The sequence below is a fragment of the Buceros rhinoceros genome, unplaced genomic scaffold, assembly GCF_000710305.1.
Source record: "Buceros rhinoceros silvestris isolate BGI_N320 unplaced genomic scaffold, ASM71030v1 scaffold1815, whole genome shotgun sequence".
NCBI lineage: Eukaryota > Metazoa > Chordata > Aves > Bucerotiformes > Bucerotidae > Buceros > Buceros rhinoceros.
The window spans coordinates 10,639-28,294 of record NW_010410949.1 but is presented as its reverse complement, the minus strand read 5'-3'; the positions used below and the strand labels follow the sequence as shown (position 1 = coordinate 28,294).

The following is a 17,656-nucleotide window of genomic DNA, read 5'->3' as shown; positions in this document are numbered from 1 at the left end:
GATTCAGTTTGTATTGACCAACAGGTTTGGGCTTGAAAAGAATTTTCAAGATTTGATCAGAGAGGGCAGAGGGGAAGGGAGTTTCTTTTTTAACTATGCAGTGCCTGACCACTGATAAGAGCACCAGTTCAGCCTGTAGGTGTGTCAGGGTAGCCCGAGTTGTAAATCAAGTGCCAGCTAAATGAAGTCCTTCCTGGGTTAGGTGTATAAAGACAGCAAATGATCATACCTGCTGCATTCCACCCCCCCAATAATTTTGCTTCATTTTCCTTTGTAGTGGTTTCAGAGTGCAGTGAGTAAAGAGGATTGCATGCCCGAAACACTGAAAAATCTCATTTTCTCCAACTTCGAACCTTTGCACAAATTTCATACCAGCTTTCTCAAGGAAATTGAGCAGAGACTTGCTCTGTGGTAAGAATGTTCATTATTTAGCTGTGCTATTTCTTGCAGTTTAACTTCTTTTGCATCCCCTTTTTGCTAACTCTTTGTGGTCTACTGCAGTGATTCATTTGTGAAAATCACAGTTGCTGGTTATTAACAGACTGGGTATATTGAATCATGCTTTGTTTGTGTTTACTGACAAACTCTGTTGTTCAGATATCTCAGTCAGGTACAGATGTATTCAAATGAGATCATAATTCTGGATGAAGCTTTCTTTTGCCAAATGTCACTGTTTCTGTATGGCAGCTTTTCTGAAAACCATGTTGCAACCAAGGCTTATGAGTAATAAAGACGGAGCGGCAAAGAACTGACTCCTGTTTCTGTCAAATAGGTGTAGGCTGGAGGGAATTTCAGACGTGAGCTTCCCATTCTGCAGCACAGCAGCTTTGACACTCTCAGGGTCTACAGTGCACTCTACAAATTGACAGTGTTGGAAGAGGACACTGGGCTTGAAAATTTATCTATACTTAGCATAATAGTGTCAGTAAAACATGGCATTTTTGTGAAATAGGTATGGAGTGAGTAATTCTTCCCTGGCAGTGCTCTTAGCTCAGTTCATTTGACCACTGATATCTGAGCAGAGGCAGCACACAGAAGCCCTCTCCTTGGTCTGATTAGACCTGTCTGGACTAGATTGTCTCGCTCTGTGTAAGCAGTTTTTGGTAATTTGTCTTGAGGGCCCCGCTTTTCCTTCTTGGAAGAGTGACAATGGAAAATCATGTGAAAGCGGAGCAGACACACCTGACCCATGCTAATAAGCTTAATGGCTTTTAAACTAATTAATCAAAACAAAAGCAAAACACAGTCTTAGAGTGTGTGTTTAGCTGTTGTGATGTGATAACCGAGGATATTGAATGAGAGCACCACACATTGTAGACTAGTGCTATTCCAAACCCACCCTGCACAGTTCCAGAATTAGAGGGTATTTTCTGGAAAGAGGGGAGTGTGATACTGCCTTTTAGAGCTGACATCCTTTCCCAGGACTCCATGTTTGATGCTTGACATAAGGTTACTCCTAAGGCGTGTGCTACACAGCAGTTCTGCCTCTATCTCTCTTTTTTCTTTGGGCTGCTACCGTTTTAATCCAGTGTTAATTGTTTTCCAGTAAGGAACGTTTATTGCAGGTACTCCAGGAAGGCTCTTTCAAATGCTGCAAAATAGTGATTGTTTCTCCAACAACAATGTAGGAGTAACAGTAGCTGGGGTTAATACCCAGCTAGTTGGGGCTAAGGGTAGATGGTGAGAAAAGGAAAATTTATAGTTAGTAAAGAGGCAAGTTCTGGTCTCTATCAGACCAGTCTAATCTAGTGAGCTTTCTAGGTGCTGATTGCTGGAACACATGTGGAAATAGAGATTCCCCCTACATCCTTCTGATTGCTGGTGGCATTACAGGTGGATGCCAGCCTCCTGTTCAGGTGTGATGTTTTTAAAAAATTGGATGATGCTGCAATAATGTCCTGCTGTGGCAAGGTGGCATTGTATTAAGTGGTGGGAGGTATGTTAAAAGAAAAAAGTATTTAGGCTTTTAGACTTTCCATAGTTTTATTTTGTTTCCCCTTTTCAGTTAGCTTCTTTTAGAGCTAAGTAAACTTCAGTTTTCCAGCTTTTCCTTGTGTCCTAAAGCTGTGGTTTCACAGAGCAGTAAACCTTAGTTTAAGGCTCCTAATAGCATATTTAAACTGCAGTTACCCTATGATATAAAGTGCTGATCTGCTATGAAGTTACTTTGCAATCCAAATTTGTTCAAAAATATTCTGCTGAGGTAACTTTGTCCCAGCTGGGCACCTCATTCTGATTTCATCAGCTCAGCTACTACATGTCCTTCCACAGTTAGTGTAAATCCACCGGGAATTCTCTGTCGGCTGCTCTGATTCTCTTGACAGAAAAACAGTCACGTTCTTACCCTTGGCCTGCATACAGTTTGCAACCAACAACATGGGTTTACCTAACATAATAGCACTGTTATAGATGCTGTTTATTTTTAAAGTTCTGGAAGATTTGAATAAGTGCCTTAGGAAGGGAGGCAGATTTGCTGGCAGGTGTAATTTTGGAGGTGTTCGAGTTTTACATAATGCCACAGATGCCGAGATAAGCTGCAAGCAATAAACTCTATCCTATAGAGATTACTGTTTAATTAAACGGTGAATGGCAAAAATAAACAGCCCCTCAGCATGTAGAAGAAGCTGGTGGCAATGTGGTAGGAAATTTCTTGAGCCGTGTGGTCAAGGTCACTTAGCTCGATGTCCATACTGCCCCGATTGTATCTCTGTCTTTGGCCCCGGGTGTTTTTTCAGCCACTGGGCTTCAGCTGTGTTCGCCACCGCAGTGAAAGGTGCTGCCCAGCCTCTACATCAGCTGCATAACTCATTATGGGTCTGCCTGAGCCAGTGGCACTGCTGCAGGCACGTGTGGGCAGGATTCAAGCCAACTCATTTAAATCTTAACTCTTGTGTGTCAGCTCTTTTAAATTTCCAGGCAGGTGGAGTGAGAAGGAAAGTGAGATGCTTGTCCTGAGACATGAGTGTGCTCTGTGTTTGACAGAGGGTGGCATGTCCTACCAAAAAGGGGCTACTTCCAGCTACTGGAAGCCCCTAGCTACCCAGGTGTGTTGTGGGAGCTTGTCGGAAAAGAATAGCCTCCTGCAGCCAGTCATCTGTGTTCCCTGTGTTCTGTGAGTGGGATGCTGTGTTTTATCAACTTAAAGCACGGTTCAGCCTGCTTGCTCTGCCTAGACACCAGTGTGTTTGTCTAAGGTTTGTTGCAAACCTTTGTGTCGCATGTTGGAAGCTCTTAAAGGAGGCCATTCCCTGGTCTTCTAGGACATGGATCACGTTGAAGCTGATACTGTGCAAGAGCTGTGAGGAGAGCAAGGCCAGGAGAGGATCGCGTGTAGCAATTGTTAGATGACTCTACGCTTTTAATTTGTTAAAACATTGATGACTTTTAGTATTTGGCTCAAAGGAGCTCTGGTTGTGCATGATATTAAAAGCATTTCTGGCTTGCTTGAAAGCTTCTGAAGTGTTTGAGTCTACTGTCAGAGGCAGGCTGTTAGCTGCTGAACATCTTAAGGGCTGGTATCCCTTTGACCCAGTTATAGATTCTGGCAGGTCTGATTTGTTTCTTTACGCAATTCACCCATTTTTCTCTTTAGCACTGCATTTCCTGAGCGCAGCACATCTCAGTGTCTAGTGCATAGTGGTAAAGTTTTATAACAAGACATGAATTGACGCTGACACCAAGAGCCAACTGCAGAATATAGGAAGTTGCTCCATTTTTCATAGCCAGAGTTTCTTTCTGGCCATGAAACTCAGTGGATTCCTGGTGGTTTCATTGCACAGCATCCTAAGATCAGTCATACTGTACTTGGGGTGATGTTTTTGCCCTGTCTGTGTGTGACATAGTGCTAGTGACACAGCCCATGAATACCTTCAGTTGCTCTGACCGTGCTGAGCCCTCTGTTCGCAAGACTGACCATGTTCCTGGGACCAAGTGAAATGCCCCATGAGAGGCCATGTGGTTTCAGGACAGGAAAGATGACCTTTGGTGGATGCAGGCAGGCAGCAGGTGGGCATGGGACTCTGCCCTCCTGTGCTCAGCAAAGGAGGAGAAGGAGAAAAGGTCGGGAAGCTACCTGAGGTGGGGAGGGAAAAGTGCATGTCAGGCCATTCTGTTAGCAAGTGTCAGGAGAGCTGTGTCATGCACCCAAGCATCCAGGTCCTGGTCCTGGCTACCAGGACTCATCCAGGATGGTCCTCTGTTAAACAACAAAACGACGCAGGAGGCTTAGACACAATACAGCCACACGTATCAATGTGATAACAATTGGTGTCCATTTATTCCCAGATAGCTCTTATTTTTATACCATAGCTAATTCATTAGTAAACACCATTACATCATATCTAAACATTATGATTTGTCACTGGTTAAAAAAGTTAATTCATTAGTAATCGGTTACATCATTTTTGGACAGTATAATTTGTTACTTGTCATTAATTATGTATTAGGTTAACGAAAAGCCCTCCCTTTAATTACCTCACTTAGAAAACTTGTTCAACACACCTGCAAGAAGTTAATAAGACATTCGACCTTGGCTCAGAATTCTCACTTCTCAGCAGTTTTTTAAACAAGGATCCTTGCTAATTAAAGTTTTGATAACTGAGCTGCAGAGCTCCGATAAGTAATTTCAAGCAAAGAACTTTGTAAAACTGCACTTTTGCTACCTGAGAGCCAAGGTTCTGTTAGCTACTAAAGCAGACTTTTAAAAGCAGACTTTAAGCGAACTTTAGAATTATAGCTTTGCTAACTCAAAATAAGATTCTGGATTATGTCCATTTTCTTGAAGAAATCCCACAGTCCTCAGCATGGCTTTGGGTGCAAGGCCAGGCATTCCAACTGTTTTTTTCTGGGAGGAGTTATGGGAGGCATAGCTCAGTGACTTAAAACTGGCTCCTATTTCACAGAGCCTGAGAGATTTTATGGCAAGAAGAGGGAGATGTGGGCAGTGCAGGCAGAGTGTGACATGCTATATTAACATCTGGCCAGTTGGATCTGAGAAGTCAGATAGGTCTTGATCCTTCATTTATTTAAACTGTTTAATACACTGTTTCTTTGAGCCACAAGCACCATTTTCCAAACAAAAAAAATGAGCTCATCTTCCTACACCCCTTTAAGTATTTGTGTTACAAGTTTTCAAACTCGTTTCTGTAAATTCTGACAGTAGGTAGCAAATGGAGAACCATAAATTTTCCCCCTTGGTCGACTGTTAAGCACTGCGAAGAGCAATGCTAAGACAAGCCAGGATAGCCATTTCTGCCCTAGGAGGCCCTATCAGGCAGCGTGAAGCTGCGTTTTGGACCTTATTCATGTGCTAGGTAGAAAAAGTGTTACATACTTCCTAGAAATACAAGCTGACTCATCTTGTCTCAGGGAAGCCAATAGTTTGACTCCCAGTTCACAGACACTTCTGGGGAAAGCTGGTACTCAATACTACCAGATGTGGCTGAGAACCGTGCAGCTGGTAATTTGCAAAAAAAATTTTAAAAACTCTTAGCATATGAAAGGAGAAGGTTCAATCAGGATTCATGAAAGCCAGTTTGAAAACCTGTAATAAAAAATACTCAGGGAGGTGTAGGAAGATAAGCTAAATGTTATTTATTAACCATTTTTTGTTTGGGAAGTAGTATTTGTGGTCAGGAAGAACAGGCTAATAAACAGTTTATATAAACAAGGCAGCAGTCTTTATCTGCCATCTCAAATGTGTGAGTGCCGACTATTTAGCTGGTTCTGCGTGCCTAGTGAGGAGGGATGAAGAGGACAGTTTCAAAAGTGTCTTTGTCCTGTGTACAGAAGTGAAGTATGTATCGCAGTATAAACCTCAGAGTCACGCGGTTCTGATTCCCAAGACAAGAACATTAAGAAGGGCTTGGTGCCAGTGCATTGCACTTGATTTTGAGAGGACAGTCTGGATTGCTGAAGTCACTTTTAAGTACTTCTGGGGATTACAGCCTAGCTACACCCAAATTAATTTGAAGTGGTGGGAGAGAAATAGCTTGTCCATGATCCGTTAGTCACACCCAGAGCCATGTTATGTTCATCTCTGCGGCTCTCCTGGCAGGATGTGTCCAGGCTTGCCTCTGAGGAGGTGCCAGGGCAAAGTACAAAATGTTGTTGTATTTGCAGTGTATTTCCATGCCATGGTGTTACTTGCTGTGATCTCAAACCATTTAAAAGCATTACTGATGCATGCTTGCTGTAGATGGGATTTCTCCCACAACAGGGGTAGCCAGCCCAAAGTCTTTAAATGTGTGCATGCTCTCTGAAGGCTTGGTGGGACTCTGGGAAGCTCCGGTGGCTTCAGCAGTAGATTTCTTAGGCTCTGACCAGCGTTTTGTGCACTGCTTACTGCTGAAAGGACAGCGGCAATGTCGGCAGGAATGGGCAGGGCAGTAAGAGGCACTGTGTTACAGCAGGGTGTGAGCAAGGAAGAGGGTATTTGCTTTGCTTTTAATGACTCTTGCTTTTACAAAATGTTCCTCTTATTTAAAAGGCAGTTGTAATGGGAAGTGTTTAAAGTATTTCTTAATTGTAGAACTGTAGTTAAATATTACTCCTAAAAAGTCGAAAGTGTCTAATTGCTCAAAGACCAGCTACAGTATCCAGGAGGGAGGTACTGTTCCTGAGTGTGTACCAGAAGGTCACACACTGTAAATATAATTTGCTGCAATTGATTTTTTTTGCTGCAATTGAAGGGCTGCAGTCAAAGCTTTCTATGTTCACCTGGGGGGAAAAAAAAAATCTCACTGGAGATATCTTTCGCTCCTTCTTTGCCTTCCCACCATCCCCATCGAATTTCTGTTCCTTGTACTGTCATTCCTGGATGACTGAGAATAGTATGGCCTGACTTGGGATTTCTTTCCATTCATTTTTCAATGATGTACACTGAAAAGTTTATATCATTCTAAAATCCAACACGGCTGCTTGTGTAGTCCCTGTAAGTCAAGCTGGTGGCCATTTTTTAGTAATATATGAGGTAGCACCTGAGTTAGTCTTACCAGATACAAAAGCCGGACTCTTCCTCTTTCTTTGCTTGCAGTTGTACACTTGCATTACTATAAAAAGGAAGGGACTATTTGGAGAAAAATGGGAAATGAGCTTATTACAGAGTAATGTTTCCACTATTCAGCATGATTTTCAGTGGCTTTAGACCTCCCCACACAATGTCAGTGGAGTGAGGGCACATGATGTGTGGGGAAAGCAGCTCCTGCATCTGCTATGGAGCTGGGAGACATAAGTCAGCTCCTGATGAAAACTTGTGAGAACTCAGTCCCTGAGCTCTGTCCCTTGTCACTGGCAGATAGATACCATGTTCAAACAGTGACCCGTGAAAACAAGGAGTAAGAAGAACAATTCAGCCATCGATGCACAACAAATGAGAAGCTTCGCCCCCCCAGCAAGCTGAGTGTTGTTATTCAAAACATACACCGCAGGCAGAGCTCTCTTCTTTGCTTCTGTGCTTTGGGCTGTTAAAGGAGTAGGACATCTGAGGGTTGGGTGTTTGGTTTTTATTTTAATATTCTGTGTATTTGGATGCTCTTTTCCTGGGGTTTCTTCATTACTTGGGATTCACATGTTGAGGAGCTGGAAAAGAGGACAGTGTAGTGTAGGGGTTACTGTAGAGAGCTGGGGTGGAGGACGGAATTTAGGAGGCAGATGTGAGGCCGTAATGTTCCCCAGTGCCTGGCTTCAGCTTTCCCCACCCCTCTGCTCCACATCACAGCCTACATGCATACGCACCTCTCCAGAGGGAAAATCATCTCTGTTGCAAGAGACAGGATTTGTTTGGAAATAAATAACCTAGTCAAGGAGAACAGCCAATGGCAAGGAGCAATAACTGGCCATCACATTTATGGATTTTCTTAGGGTTTTACCTCTTCCAGTGGTATACATCTGCCTACAGACCAGGTTATCTTTGTTGCCTGGGGCTGAGGACTCTTCTGTGATTCAGCTCTTCACTGTTCAGCCAGCAGCTGGAGAGAGGCTGTTGCTTTTGGGAAACCCTCTTCTCTCCCACTTTGTCACTCTGCCAAGATGCAGAGTAAGATTCGAAAGATCTCCAACGGTTAAAAAAAAAAAAAAGCCTTGGAACAGCCTGTGACCAAAGCCAGCGAAGGGGTATGATCCTGATGCTTTGCATGTGACTGATGTGATGAGGTGCTGTGCAAGCAGTGCTGGCTGTCCTAAAGAGGAGCCAGGGAGTCAACTTCTGGGAAATAAGGACCTGACTGTTCAATGAACAACTGCACTAAATATTAATTGAAGTTCACAGTCAGTGGAGGCGCTCACTATGGATTTGGTAGGCTTTGGGGTCAGCCTTCAAGTAGCTAGATAAGAAATTTGTAACAAGTATTCTAGCCACCTGTATTGTAGCCTTGAGATCACAAAAGCAATATCTATTTAGAAATAGCAGTCTGAAATGAGGAACTTAATGTTTGTCTTGGCAGTAAATCAGAAAGGTACCAAACTGCTGAAGTCCATTAGATTAAATCAAATGTAGAGACATAAAAAAGGATCCAGGTAATGCCAGAAAGTTAGGGAGTAACACATAAAGCAAGAATTCTTCTAGAGATAATTACCAAATACGATGTCATTACTGGCAGCAGTGCAAATTTTTCTGGCTTTGGCATTTCTGGGATCAGTGTGCAGCAGCACAGCATGAACCATTTGGGATGGGATGTTGCATGCTGGCTGCATGGCTGGAGGGTGCCTTTCCCTTGCTTCCTGCCAGTGCCTTGGACTTCAAAGCATTGCGGTTTTCAGTTGGGGGACACTTTGATATGCGCCACTTTGAGCAGAGCTTTGGTGGTTGGTCAGTTTTATTTACAACGCCTCAGAGAATATCTCAGTGGGGAGAGCTGCTGAAGGGATAGGACATGGGAGAAGGAAAAGGCAGGGAACAGCATAAAGAGGAGAAGACAGAGGCTTCCTGGAGAGAGAAATTGGGACTTTCATCCTCAGGTGATGTGGGAAGTGTAGTTTTGTAACGTCTGTATGTACCTGTGCTGTTCCTTGCAATGTAGACTATTTCTTTGGCATGTTTGGACTATGGCAGTGTTTCTATAATGTTTCTTCTGCAAAACTGGCCATGGTAGTTAGTTACCATTGACAGAACCCAACTTCCTACCCTGGTGTAATCTTTGAGTTCAGAAAAAACCACAAAAATCTTGTGGAGGAATGTGTTTTTCTTGCTTCAATAGGCATGTGAGTGCCTGGGAGACTTAACTCAATAGGAAATAATTAAAGACAGCCTATGAAATTGGAAATTGTTCAAATGAACATAGAGCAATCCCTTGTTTATCAGCAGCATCTCTTTGTCTATTGGAGGAGATGTTACTGTGTAGTAACTGTGTAGCTGTGCTCTCCACATTTCCCGGTTAGAAAACATGTGAAGAGATTATCCAACATGAACACAGCCATGTTTAACTTTACAAAACAAAATGTATGTCTGAATATGCATCTATTCATGTAATAATATGGATTTTTTAAAAATAAAATATTTCTATGTGTCTTACCAGTGAAAGTATATTCCTAACCACAACCCCTCTGTGATCTGGTAAGTGTAGGACCTCTCTGGCTACACTGCCAGTACTAAGGAATGGAGGGATTTACCAGATCACTACATACAAAGTTTTGTGTGGAGTGTGAACTACTGCAACTGGGTGAAAAACAGTATATCCTTTTAGCAGTAACACAAAACAGAGGTCCTATTATCCTTGGGTGCACTTAGAGCTTGATTATTTTTCTGTCCTCTTCCAAGGTAGTGCATTTCTTTGACTGAACTGCTGTTGCTCACACCAGAACTGGATCTGTCTCCCAGTAGTCGGATGTGGGAGTTGAACTGATTTTTTAAAATTGAGGACAGCACATCCACACTGCAAGAAACTTTGGTGCAGTGTTAGAAGTTGGCAAGGGGAGGGGAACAGTGCTTCTCTCAAACCCCACTTCATGATTTTCCTTTGAATACCTGACTTGGTTAGAACAGATCTGTGACAGTTAGATTCTTATATTCGTGGTTTTTCCTCCTGTGTTTTCTAAAAGGTGTGTTTGGATTCAGTCACGGTGTGGTATCTCTGCCTGTCTCGCACATGTGCTTAGAAGGGGGAATCTCTCTTTGATCAGAAGCTGGGTTTCTCCCAAATGGAGCACCCACCCCAGTGCAGCTGGCTGGGTGGAGGGGGAGCAGTTTACATTTTTAATACCAGAAGTGACACACTGAAAGAAAATTTCTGGCAGTATGTAACACTTTAGAGCCAAACCCAGATGCTGGATGGATTTTTTTGTCCTTCTATCTCTTGCACAAGAAGGCTTTTCAGAGGAGGAACACCTGCGGGTCCTGTGCCAAGGTGCAGTCCTTGTTTCTGAACAGAATTATCCTTCTGCTCTAAGCCCATGTATTGTGATGGGATTTCAATGTCTTCCTTTTTCTCAAGTCATTTCCAGTCTTCTCTGCTGTGTTAAAAACGCTGGCAGTTTTCTCTAGAAGTCTAATCCTTCTGTTAAGTGCTTGCCCTCTGTTGTTAGGAGAGCAAGCCAGGCCAGTTGAAGGGTGTACCGTACCTGGGAATTACATGTCCGTCAGGAAGATTCTTTGCGTGTTCCTGAGCGAAGGAGCAAGGGGGTCAGGAATTTAAAGGAAATGAGCTATTGAGTTCCTTTCTGTGCTTATAAGTGATTATGTGGCTTTATGGCATGACTGAAGTGTTATATTTCTGTTGCTGACAGGGAAGGCCGCTCTAATGCTCACATTAAAGGAGATTACCAAAGAATCGGAGATGTTATGCTAAAAAACATTCAGAGTATGAAGGTAAGAATGATCCTGTAACTATTAAGCTTTGACACAGGTTAGAAGTATTGTGCTTTTCATTTTCGTATGATTGTTGCCTCTTCTGCTGGTTTTTGCCAAGGTAATCAAGGCTCATGCTATAAAAGTTTCCTTTGATGAAGTAGCAAGTGTTTGGTGAGCCTTGAGATTTCAGAATTGAAAGCTGATTTTAAATTGTCCAGCCCCTTTCCTAAGTCCCCCCTCCAAATACAGCAACAAGAAACACGAAAGTTGAGGAGCATTTAGTTTCCAGTTCTTTTTCCTTTGAAATAAGAAGGCAAAACATGAGAATTTGTATGGCTGAAGAGACTGTTCAAACTCCTGGTGTGCCTACTTGTTCATGCAAATCCAAGTGGTAAGGTACTACCAGAGAAATGACCATAATCTGGATATCGATTTGCTTTAGGAAACTTATATCCGTGCACTGCAGTGCGAAGTTAGATGAAAGGTTTTTCAATAAATGCAGTAATTGCCTTTGATCCCTTTAAAGCTAAAAACTAAAATATATGTATGAACTGTAAATCTAGGTGTAATGCTCAGCACTTTGCATCTGTTCTTACTCCGGCTGAAGCAGTATTTTTGGTGCTCTGTGTTACTGAGCAAACAGCGTGGAAGGCAGGCACAGGAGCCTGTGAAAAACCTGTGGACTTGTACAGCATGGATGGATGACACACAGCTCTCCTTATTGTAATATAGCAATGCCTTCAGATCAGTGCATGGCAAAACGTGGCACTGCACCTTCGGCATATGCATCTCAAAGTGCTTTTGAAACTATTGGATAAATCTTTCCTTGGTGATTGCCACCTCAGCATTCTGAGGAGCAGCCTTCAGTCCTTGGCTGGAGGAAAGGGCAGTTTAATCTTTCCAGCTCTCCTGAGCCGTGAGTTAGTACTGGGCTTATCTCTCAGGACAGAGAGGTGAAGAGAGGTTAAGTGACATGCAAGTGATTATACAGCAAATCAGAAAAGGAGAATGTAGAAATCTTGGTTTGCAGTCACCAACGCAGACAGGTTTGTCACCAATAAAGCAACCTTACTCTTTCTCCAGTGCACTTAGCAGGAAATGCTTTTTCCCTTCAAGTCACAATTCAGAAACATTGGAAGAAATGCAGGGGGGTCTTTCCACCTCCATCCCTGCTCTCAAGAGGTGTGCACCTTTACACAAACAGTTTTTGGAATCTTAGGTTCATGTCTTGACTCTGCTTCTGCTCTTGATACCTTGCAGCATTAAATTCTCTGTCCTTCACCACCTGCAGGTCCTTCTGTGGCACTAGATTAATGGCAGCATATAGTCCTTGCTGTAACTTAGACCTCTCAGGGTGCTTTCACCTTCACCATGCTCCCTTTCCCATTAGATTTTGTTCTCTGCATTGAGAACTGCCACTGCTCGTAAGCGCAGATATTTGGAGGAAAGAGGCAAAGCCCAGTTTGTCTTAAAGAACTGCACAATAAAGTTAATTAAAACTTTACATATTTATCACGAGACCTGTTAAAAGACCCAAAACCTGACACTCCTTGTTTAAGAAAGAAGTTAAGAGTGTGTAATTAACAGTCAGCCTTTGTAGTAGTCCAGAGGGTCTGATGTATCTTTGCTTGAGTTAGAGGCTTGTAAAATGAATATGCAGTGTATGGAGGAAGTGGCTTGGCTGTGGGGAAGGTATGTTTCTGGTAAGGATGTCACAAATCACAGGAGAGAGGAAGTTGACTGGAAATGTGTCAAAAGGCACGAGCTTTAGATGAAGCCAAACTGTCCTCTGAAGCTATTCATCATATGCATTCAGGGTTTGGGTTTTTTTGTTGTTGCTGCTGCTGTTTAATATTCTGCATGTAGTGGGAGACTTTATTTGGCTGCTCAGAGAAGCTCTGTGCCTCCTGAAGAGCCAGTTTACCTTTTCCAAAACACAAATAATGTCCCCGTGTTAATTATTAAAAAAAAATACTGCTGAATTGTTTCAAATGGGAATCGTGAATGCGTGGGATACTGGGACCTAAATGAACACGCAAACCTCATTCACTTGCTGGTGTATAACTTCCCTGCCACTAGTGAGATCATCTTAGGGACTGCACTAAGAAAAAAAGGGTGTATTGCAAGGATGAAGAACGCTTAACATACCCATTTCTCTTGGACAACTCATCTATTTTTGTTTTGTTTGAATTCCCAGGGGATGCAACTTCTCGTTACTAACAGGGAAGATGAAGCTAGAAGTCCATTTGCCTGTATCTCGTGTCCCCAGAAGCATCTAATGCAAAAAGGGGCAACTAAATCCCTTCATCCTCCTAGGAAATACCACTTTGTTTCCTAGCTCTGCATTTGCATTCTCTCTCCCTCTCTCTCTCTGTTGCACCCTCTTGCACGAGCTATGATCATGTCATTTCCTTGCCTTTGGATTTCTCACTGATATCACTTAGTTTTGTTTACTCATGTATTTTTGCTTTACAGGGAATGCAGAGGGGGGCAGAAGGGTGTCCTTCAAACAAGTAATGCCTTTTCTCCTTTTCAAGTGAACATCAGAGCCTTTGTGTTGTACAGTGATTTTGTTTGCAAAATCCCAACTGCTGTGCTAGTTGGATTTTTTAATTGGAATAGGTTTGGGCTGAGTCATGTCTCACAGTGATTGCTAATAGTTCCACCACATGCTCTTTCTTTCTTTGTGCCTATAAGCAACTGACAATTCACCTGTGGAAGCACAATGAGATTTTAATTGAGTTGGAGAATGGGATCAAGAACTCTCGCAAGCTGGAGACCTTTTGCAGAGATTTTGAGCTACAGAAAGTCTGCTACTTGCCTCTTAATACCTTCCTCCTCAGACCTTTACACAGGCTTATGCACTACAAGCAGATAATGGAGAGGCTTTGCAAGCACTACCCACCAAGCCACATAGACTTCAGGGATTCAAGAGGTAAGCAAGATAAAAGACACCAATTCCTGTAGCTGGGGAATGGCATCCAAATCCTTAAGAGGTTCATGAAGGGACAAAAAAAATACCTTTTCTAAGGCTACATTGAAATGGGATTGAGTTGAAAAGTCCAGCACTCAGAAGACCAGAAAAGGTAGGATTAAAGTCGCTCTTGTATACACATTATGCCAGAGTATGGACAAGTACATGGAAGAGAAATCTGCTGGGGCTTATTAAACACACAGAAGTGACATGCAGTTCAGGAAGTCTCTTGAACTGAAAACAGTTAGGAGAAGGCACAGAGAACATATCGTATGTGCTTGTCTGGTTCACAGCATTCCCTAGAGACCCAGTAGGAACACAGAGTGTTGGCCCAGGTGAACCCTTGGTCTGACTCAGTATGGCTGCTGTTAATAGGGCTTTTAGTGTTGTTTGTCTTTTTTCCAGACATACAGTTTGCTCTATTACCATTTCCATGATTTGTTTCAGGAACTCAAAGCTGCCAGCATGTGGAGTTTTTTTCCCAATGTGAAGAAATTTTCCCCCTGTAGTCTGAACTCACTGGCTGCTGTTTCTTTCTGATGATTTGTTTTCCTCCTTTTGCCCCCGCCCCCACCCTGGTTGTAAGCTAACTACAAGTAAGGACAACTATGTTATCGATACAGTTAGCGCTCAGTGCAGATCCATGGAAGGACAGGGGCAGGGAGCAATGTCTGACATGACTGCTCCCAGCTGTAAGGTGTTAGCTGGACAAGTTCCCTTAGATGCCGTGTGATGAGAGCCACAGCAGGCAATGCACACAGTGTGGAGGTAACTTTGTTGGAGGTCTGTGGCACTGAAGTGCTGTGTCATACAGATGTTTGTGTTAATGTAGCTACTGCCTGAACAATCTTGAGGAATGCAGCGAGTAGTGCATTAATTTCTTTTAGCCAAGGCTACATGATGAGGATGATGTGGCCATTCCCACCTCCCTAGAGAGTGCAGCAGCCATCAAGGGCTGACTCCTGCTCCACTTTTGAAATGGATGCAAATGCAGAATTCAGGACTGAGAATAAGAGAGCACGAGAAGGACAGTATGACTCAGGCACACCATTGCTCTGGCATCAGTCTCTTACTAAGGTTTTTGCAGATTTTCCTTAAAAGTCAGAGAGCAAAGGATGCAATGAAATGGAAGGTGTGGATGTGAATCCCAGCAGAGAGCACAGGTCTCCCACTAACAGGTGGACGAACTGTGCACTGAGCAGTGATATAAGGAAAAAACACTGTTACTGTTCCCTTGGCTGTATTTTTTTAATGCAAATAGTTGTAACTGCTCTTCTAGTACTACAGTTAGTCCATGTATTCAGCCCATTCAGAGACTGCCCATCTGATTGGGTGTATCAAGTTTGGTGCTCACATACATGGTGGTACAGGGAGCCAGTCTGCAAGTTGGTTCCCCAGAAATAATCAAGTAGTGAAGTGATTTTCATCTTAGTTCTCTGAGTTGACTTACCATGTTGTTGGCACGCCAAAAAGACAAGACACGGGAAGCAGACTGGCAGCAGCCTGCATTTGTTTTGGCTTCTGCTACAACAGAGCAGGACTTCATAGTGCCCGCTTCCCCCTATATCCCACGTGATCCTTCTTTGCGCAGCAGACATCCCTTTTGACAATGGAGCTGTTCCTTAGGAAAACCATTCCCAGGTGTTAGGACACTCGTTGCTGGTAATATCTTTTGACAAAATGAAGTAGAGCCATGATGCAACTCAGTGACCTGCAGCCCTTTTAGTTGTTCTCATTGCTGGAACTGAGGACAAACACCACAATTACTGTGTTTACCATCTGAAATGATGCAGTAAATGACACTGCCGTTTCCTGGTGCTTTCAAATATGGAACTGACCCAGTGTGCTGCAGACAGAAGGGAAAATGCGTTTTTTTTTTTTTTTTTCAAGCATGAGGAAGACCCCTAGATTGATTTGAAATGAAGGAAACTAAACCCTTCAGGAGAACCCATTCATTGGTGCTCTGAATTGGCTCAAGTATTCCTACAAAGTTCCTGTGGCTAAAACAGAGCAAACTTTTGGCTGTCTCTTCATTACAACATTTCACCCTCTCTCCATGCTCCATTCTGTAAGATGTCCAGAATTTGTGCAGTTTTTAGTCTCCCTGAGTGGCTTTACACCGTGAAGGGGAAAGGTAACATAAGAAGGGCGATGTTTATGAGCTGGGTGCTGCAGACAAAAACCATCTTTCTTTGTGAACATTCTTGTAAAAATTTAATAAGCATTTTATGGTTTTGTCCATCTAGCTGCTTTGGCTGAGATTTCTGAAATGGTGGCTCAGCTCCATGGCAATATGATAAAGATGGAGAACTTCCAGAAGCTGCATGAACTCAAGAAGGACTTGATAGGCATAGACAATCTGGTGATCCCAGGAAGGGTAAGTAGCAGAGGTGTGATCAAGGTCTGATACAATTTCAAAGCATTAGGTTTGTTACAGAAAACGTGTTTGTTAGGAGCAGTTGTGAAACTGCCTTTCCTCCTGCAAATCTTTTTTCTCTCATCAGAAACTATCAAATGTAAACATTATAATACCACAGAAACCATCAGCCTTTAAAGTGGGAAGAGGCAATCATCTTCATTACCATTTTACTGATTTTATTAGGTTTATTTTATGTATAGATTTCGACAGTTGTATGCAGTTCCAGACATCTATTACAATAGAGGCAGTAAAAATGTAATATTTATCGCAGCATTTAGAGCTTGAGCAGTTGCACATTTCCTCATTTCTTGCTGCTCTTAATTTTTTTTATTTTCAACCCTTGATGCTAGAAGCATGGCAGATTAAAGGAACGTAAGACATTTGAGCTGGTGAACCTCCAGCCCTTTCATGATGCGTAGCTTTGAAACTCGTGGTGCTGGGGATGAGCAGTCCCTTTTAGTCTACATGTAACATTAGGAAATAATTTTTGAGACAGTGTTGCCCTAAGTAAATACCTTTAATTATGTTATAAAAATACCAACATCTCTTTCTCACTTGTCATGCTTTTTTAAAAACGGAGGGTTATTTTAATAAATGAGCCTCAGTGTAATATTTGTAGCCTTACTTTTCTAGGTGATGGTATCTGCATGCAAACTTCGGAGTTTGTCTGTGGTTGAAAACATGCCTGTGGCTTCTCCCATGTAGCAAGTGACAGGACAAGAGGAAATTACCTCAAGATATGCCAGGGGAGATTTAGATTGGATATTAGGAAAAATTTCTTTACAGAAAGGGTTGCGAAGCACTGGAACAGTCTGCCCAGGAAAGTGGTGGAATCCCCATCCCTGGAAGTGTTTAAAAGACGTATAGATGTGGTGCCGAAGGGCATGGTTTAGGGACCCTGGCAGTGCAGGGTGAATGGTTGGACTTAGTGATCTTAAAGGTCCCTTCCAACCAGATGATTCTGTGATTCTGTAATTTCCTCCCAGCTCCCCTGACTTCTGCGTGTAATACACAAAACCAGGACTTGTAGCAACTGAAATGCTGGGGAAAATGCATTGCTAGGCTGTTCTTGCCCTTCATGCATTTCTGGGAGAGAGCTTGGAAAAAAAGATGAGTTTTGCATTGAACTGCAAATAAGGCAGCTCTTGAGCTTGCCCCGCAGCCTGGGCAACCATCCCCGATGCACTCCTGCAGGATGGCCAGACGACTGCTCAGCGAGAGCCACAGACTGGGGTCTGCTTGCCATGCCGTGCTTGTCTCCAGTGTCACAGCGAGGTGGTGGCAGAGGAGGAGTTTGCTGAGCTCTGTTTCATTTAAGGATTTGAACTAACATTTAAGAACTAAGGTCTAGTTCATTTAAGGATTCAAACATTTAGAAAAAGGGGGTTGAAGCTGATGTGCCATTGAGCACAGGCATTTCTACACTTGTGGCTGTTTCCCGCTCCCTCACTTTGGCTCTTCCCTGTCTCCCAAGCAGCTG

The 17,656-nt window shown here is 42.9% G+C and overlaps 1 protein-coding gene across 1 annotated transcript in view; it reads left to right on the top strand.

Moving 5' to 3' along the window:
• The window catches only part of FARP1 (FERM, RhoGEF (ARHGEF) and pleckstrin domain protein 1 (chondrocyte-derived)), a gene marked incomplete at its 5' end in the record, with an annotated part of 68,908 nt that overhangs the window by 41,151 nt on the left and 10,101 nt on the right, over positions 1-17,656 (top strand). The window contains 4 exons of the mRNA XM_010135779.1: positions 278-411; positions 10,720-10,801; positions 13,481-13,718; positions 16,004-16,134. Of these exons, the coding sequence (XP_010134081.1) occupies positions 278-411; positions 10,720-10,801; positions 13,481-13,718; positions 16,004-16,134 (585 nt within the window). The remainder of the gene's footprint in view (positions 1-277; positions 412-10,719; positions 10,802-13,480; positions 13,719-16,003; positions 16,135-17,656) is intronic.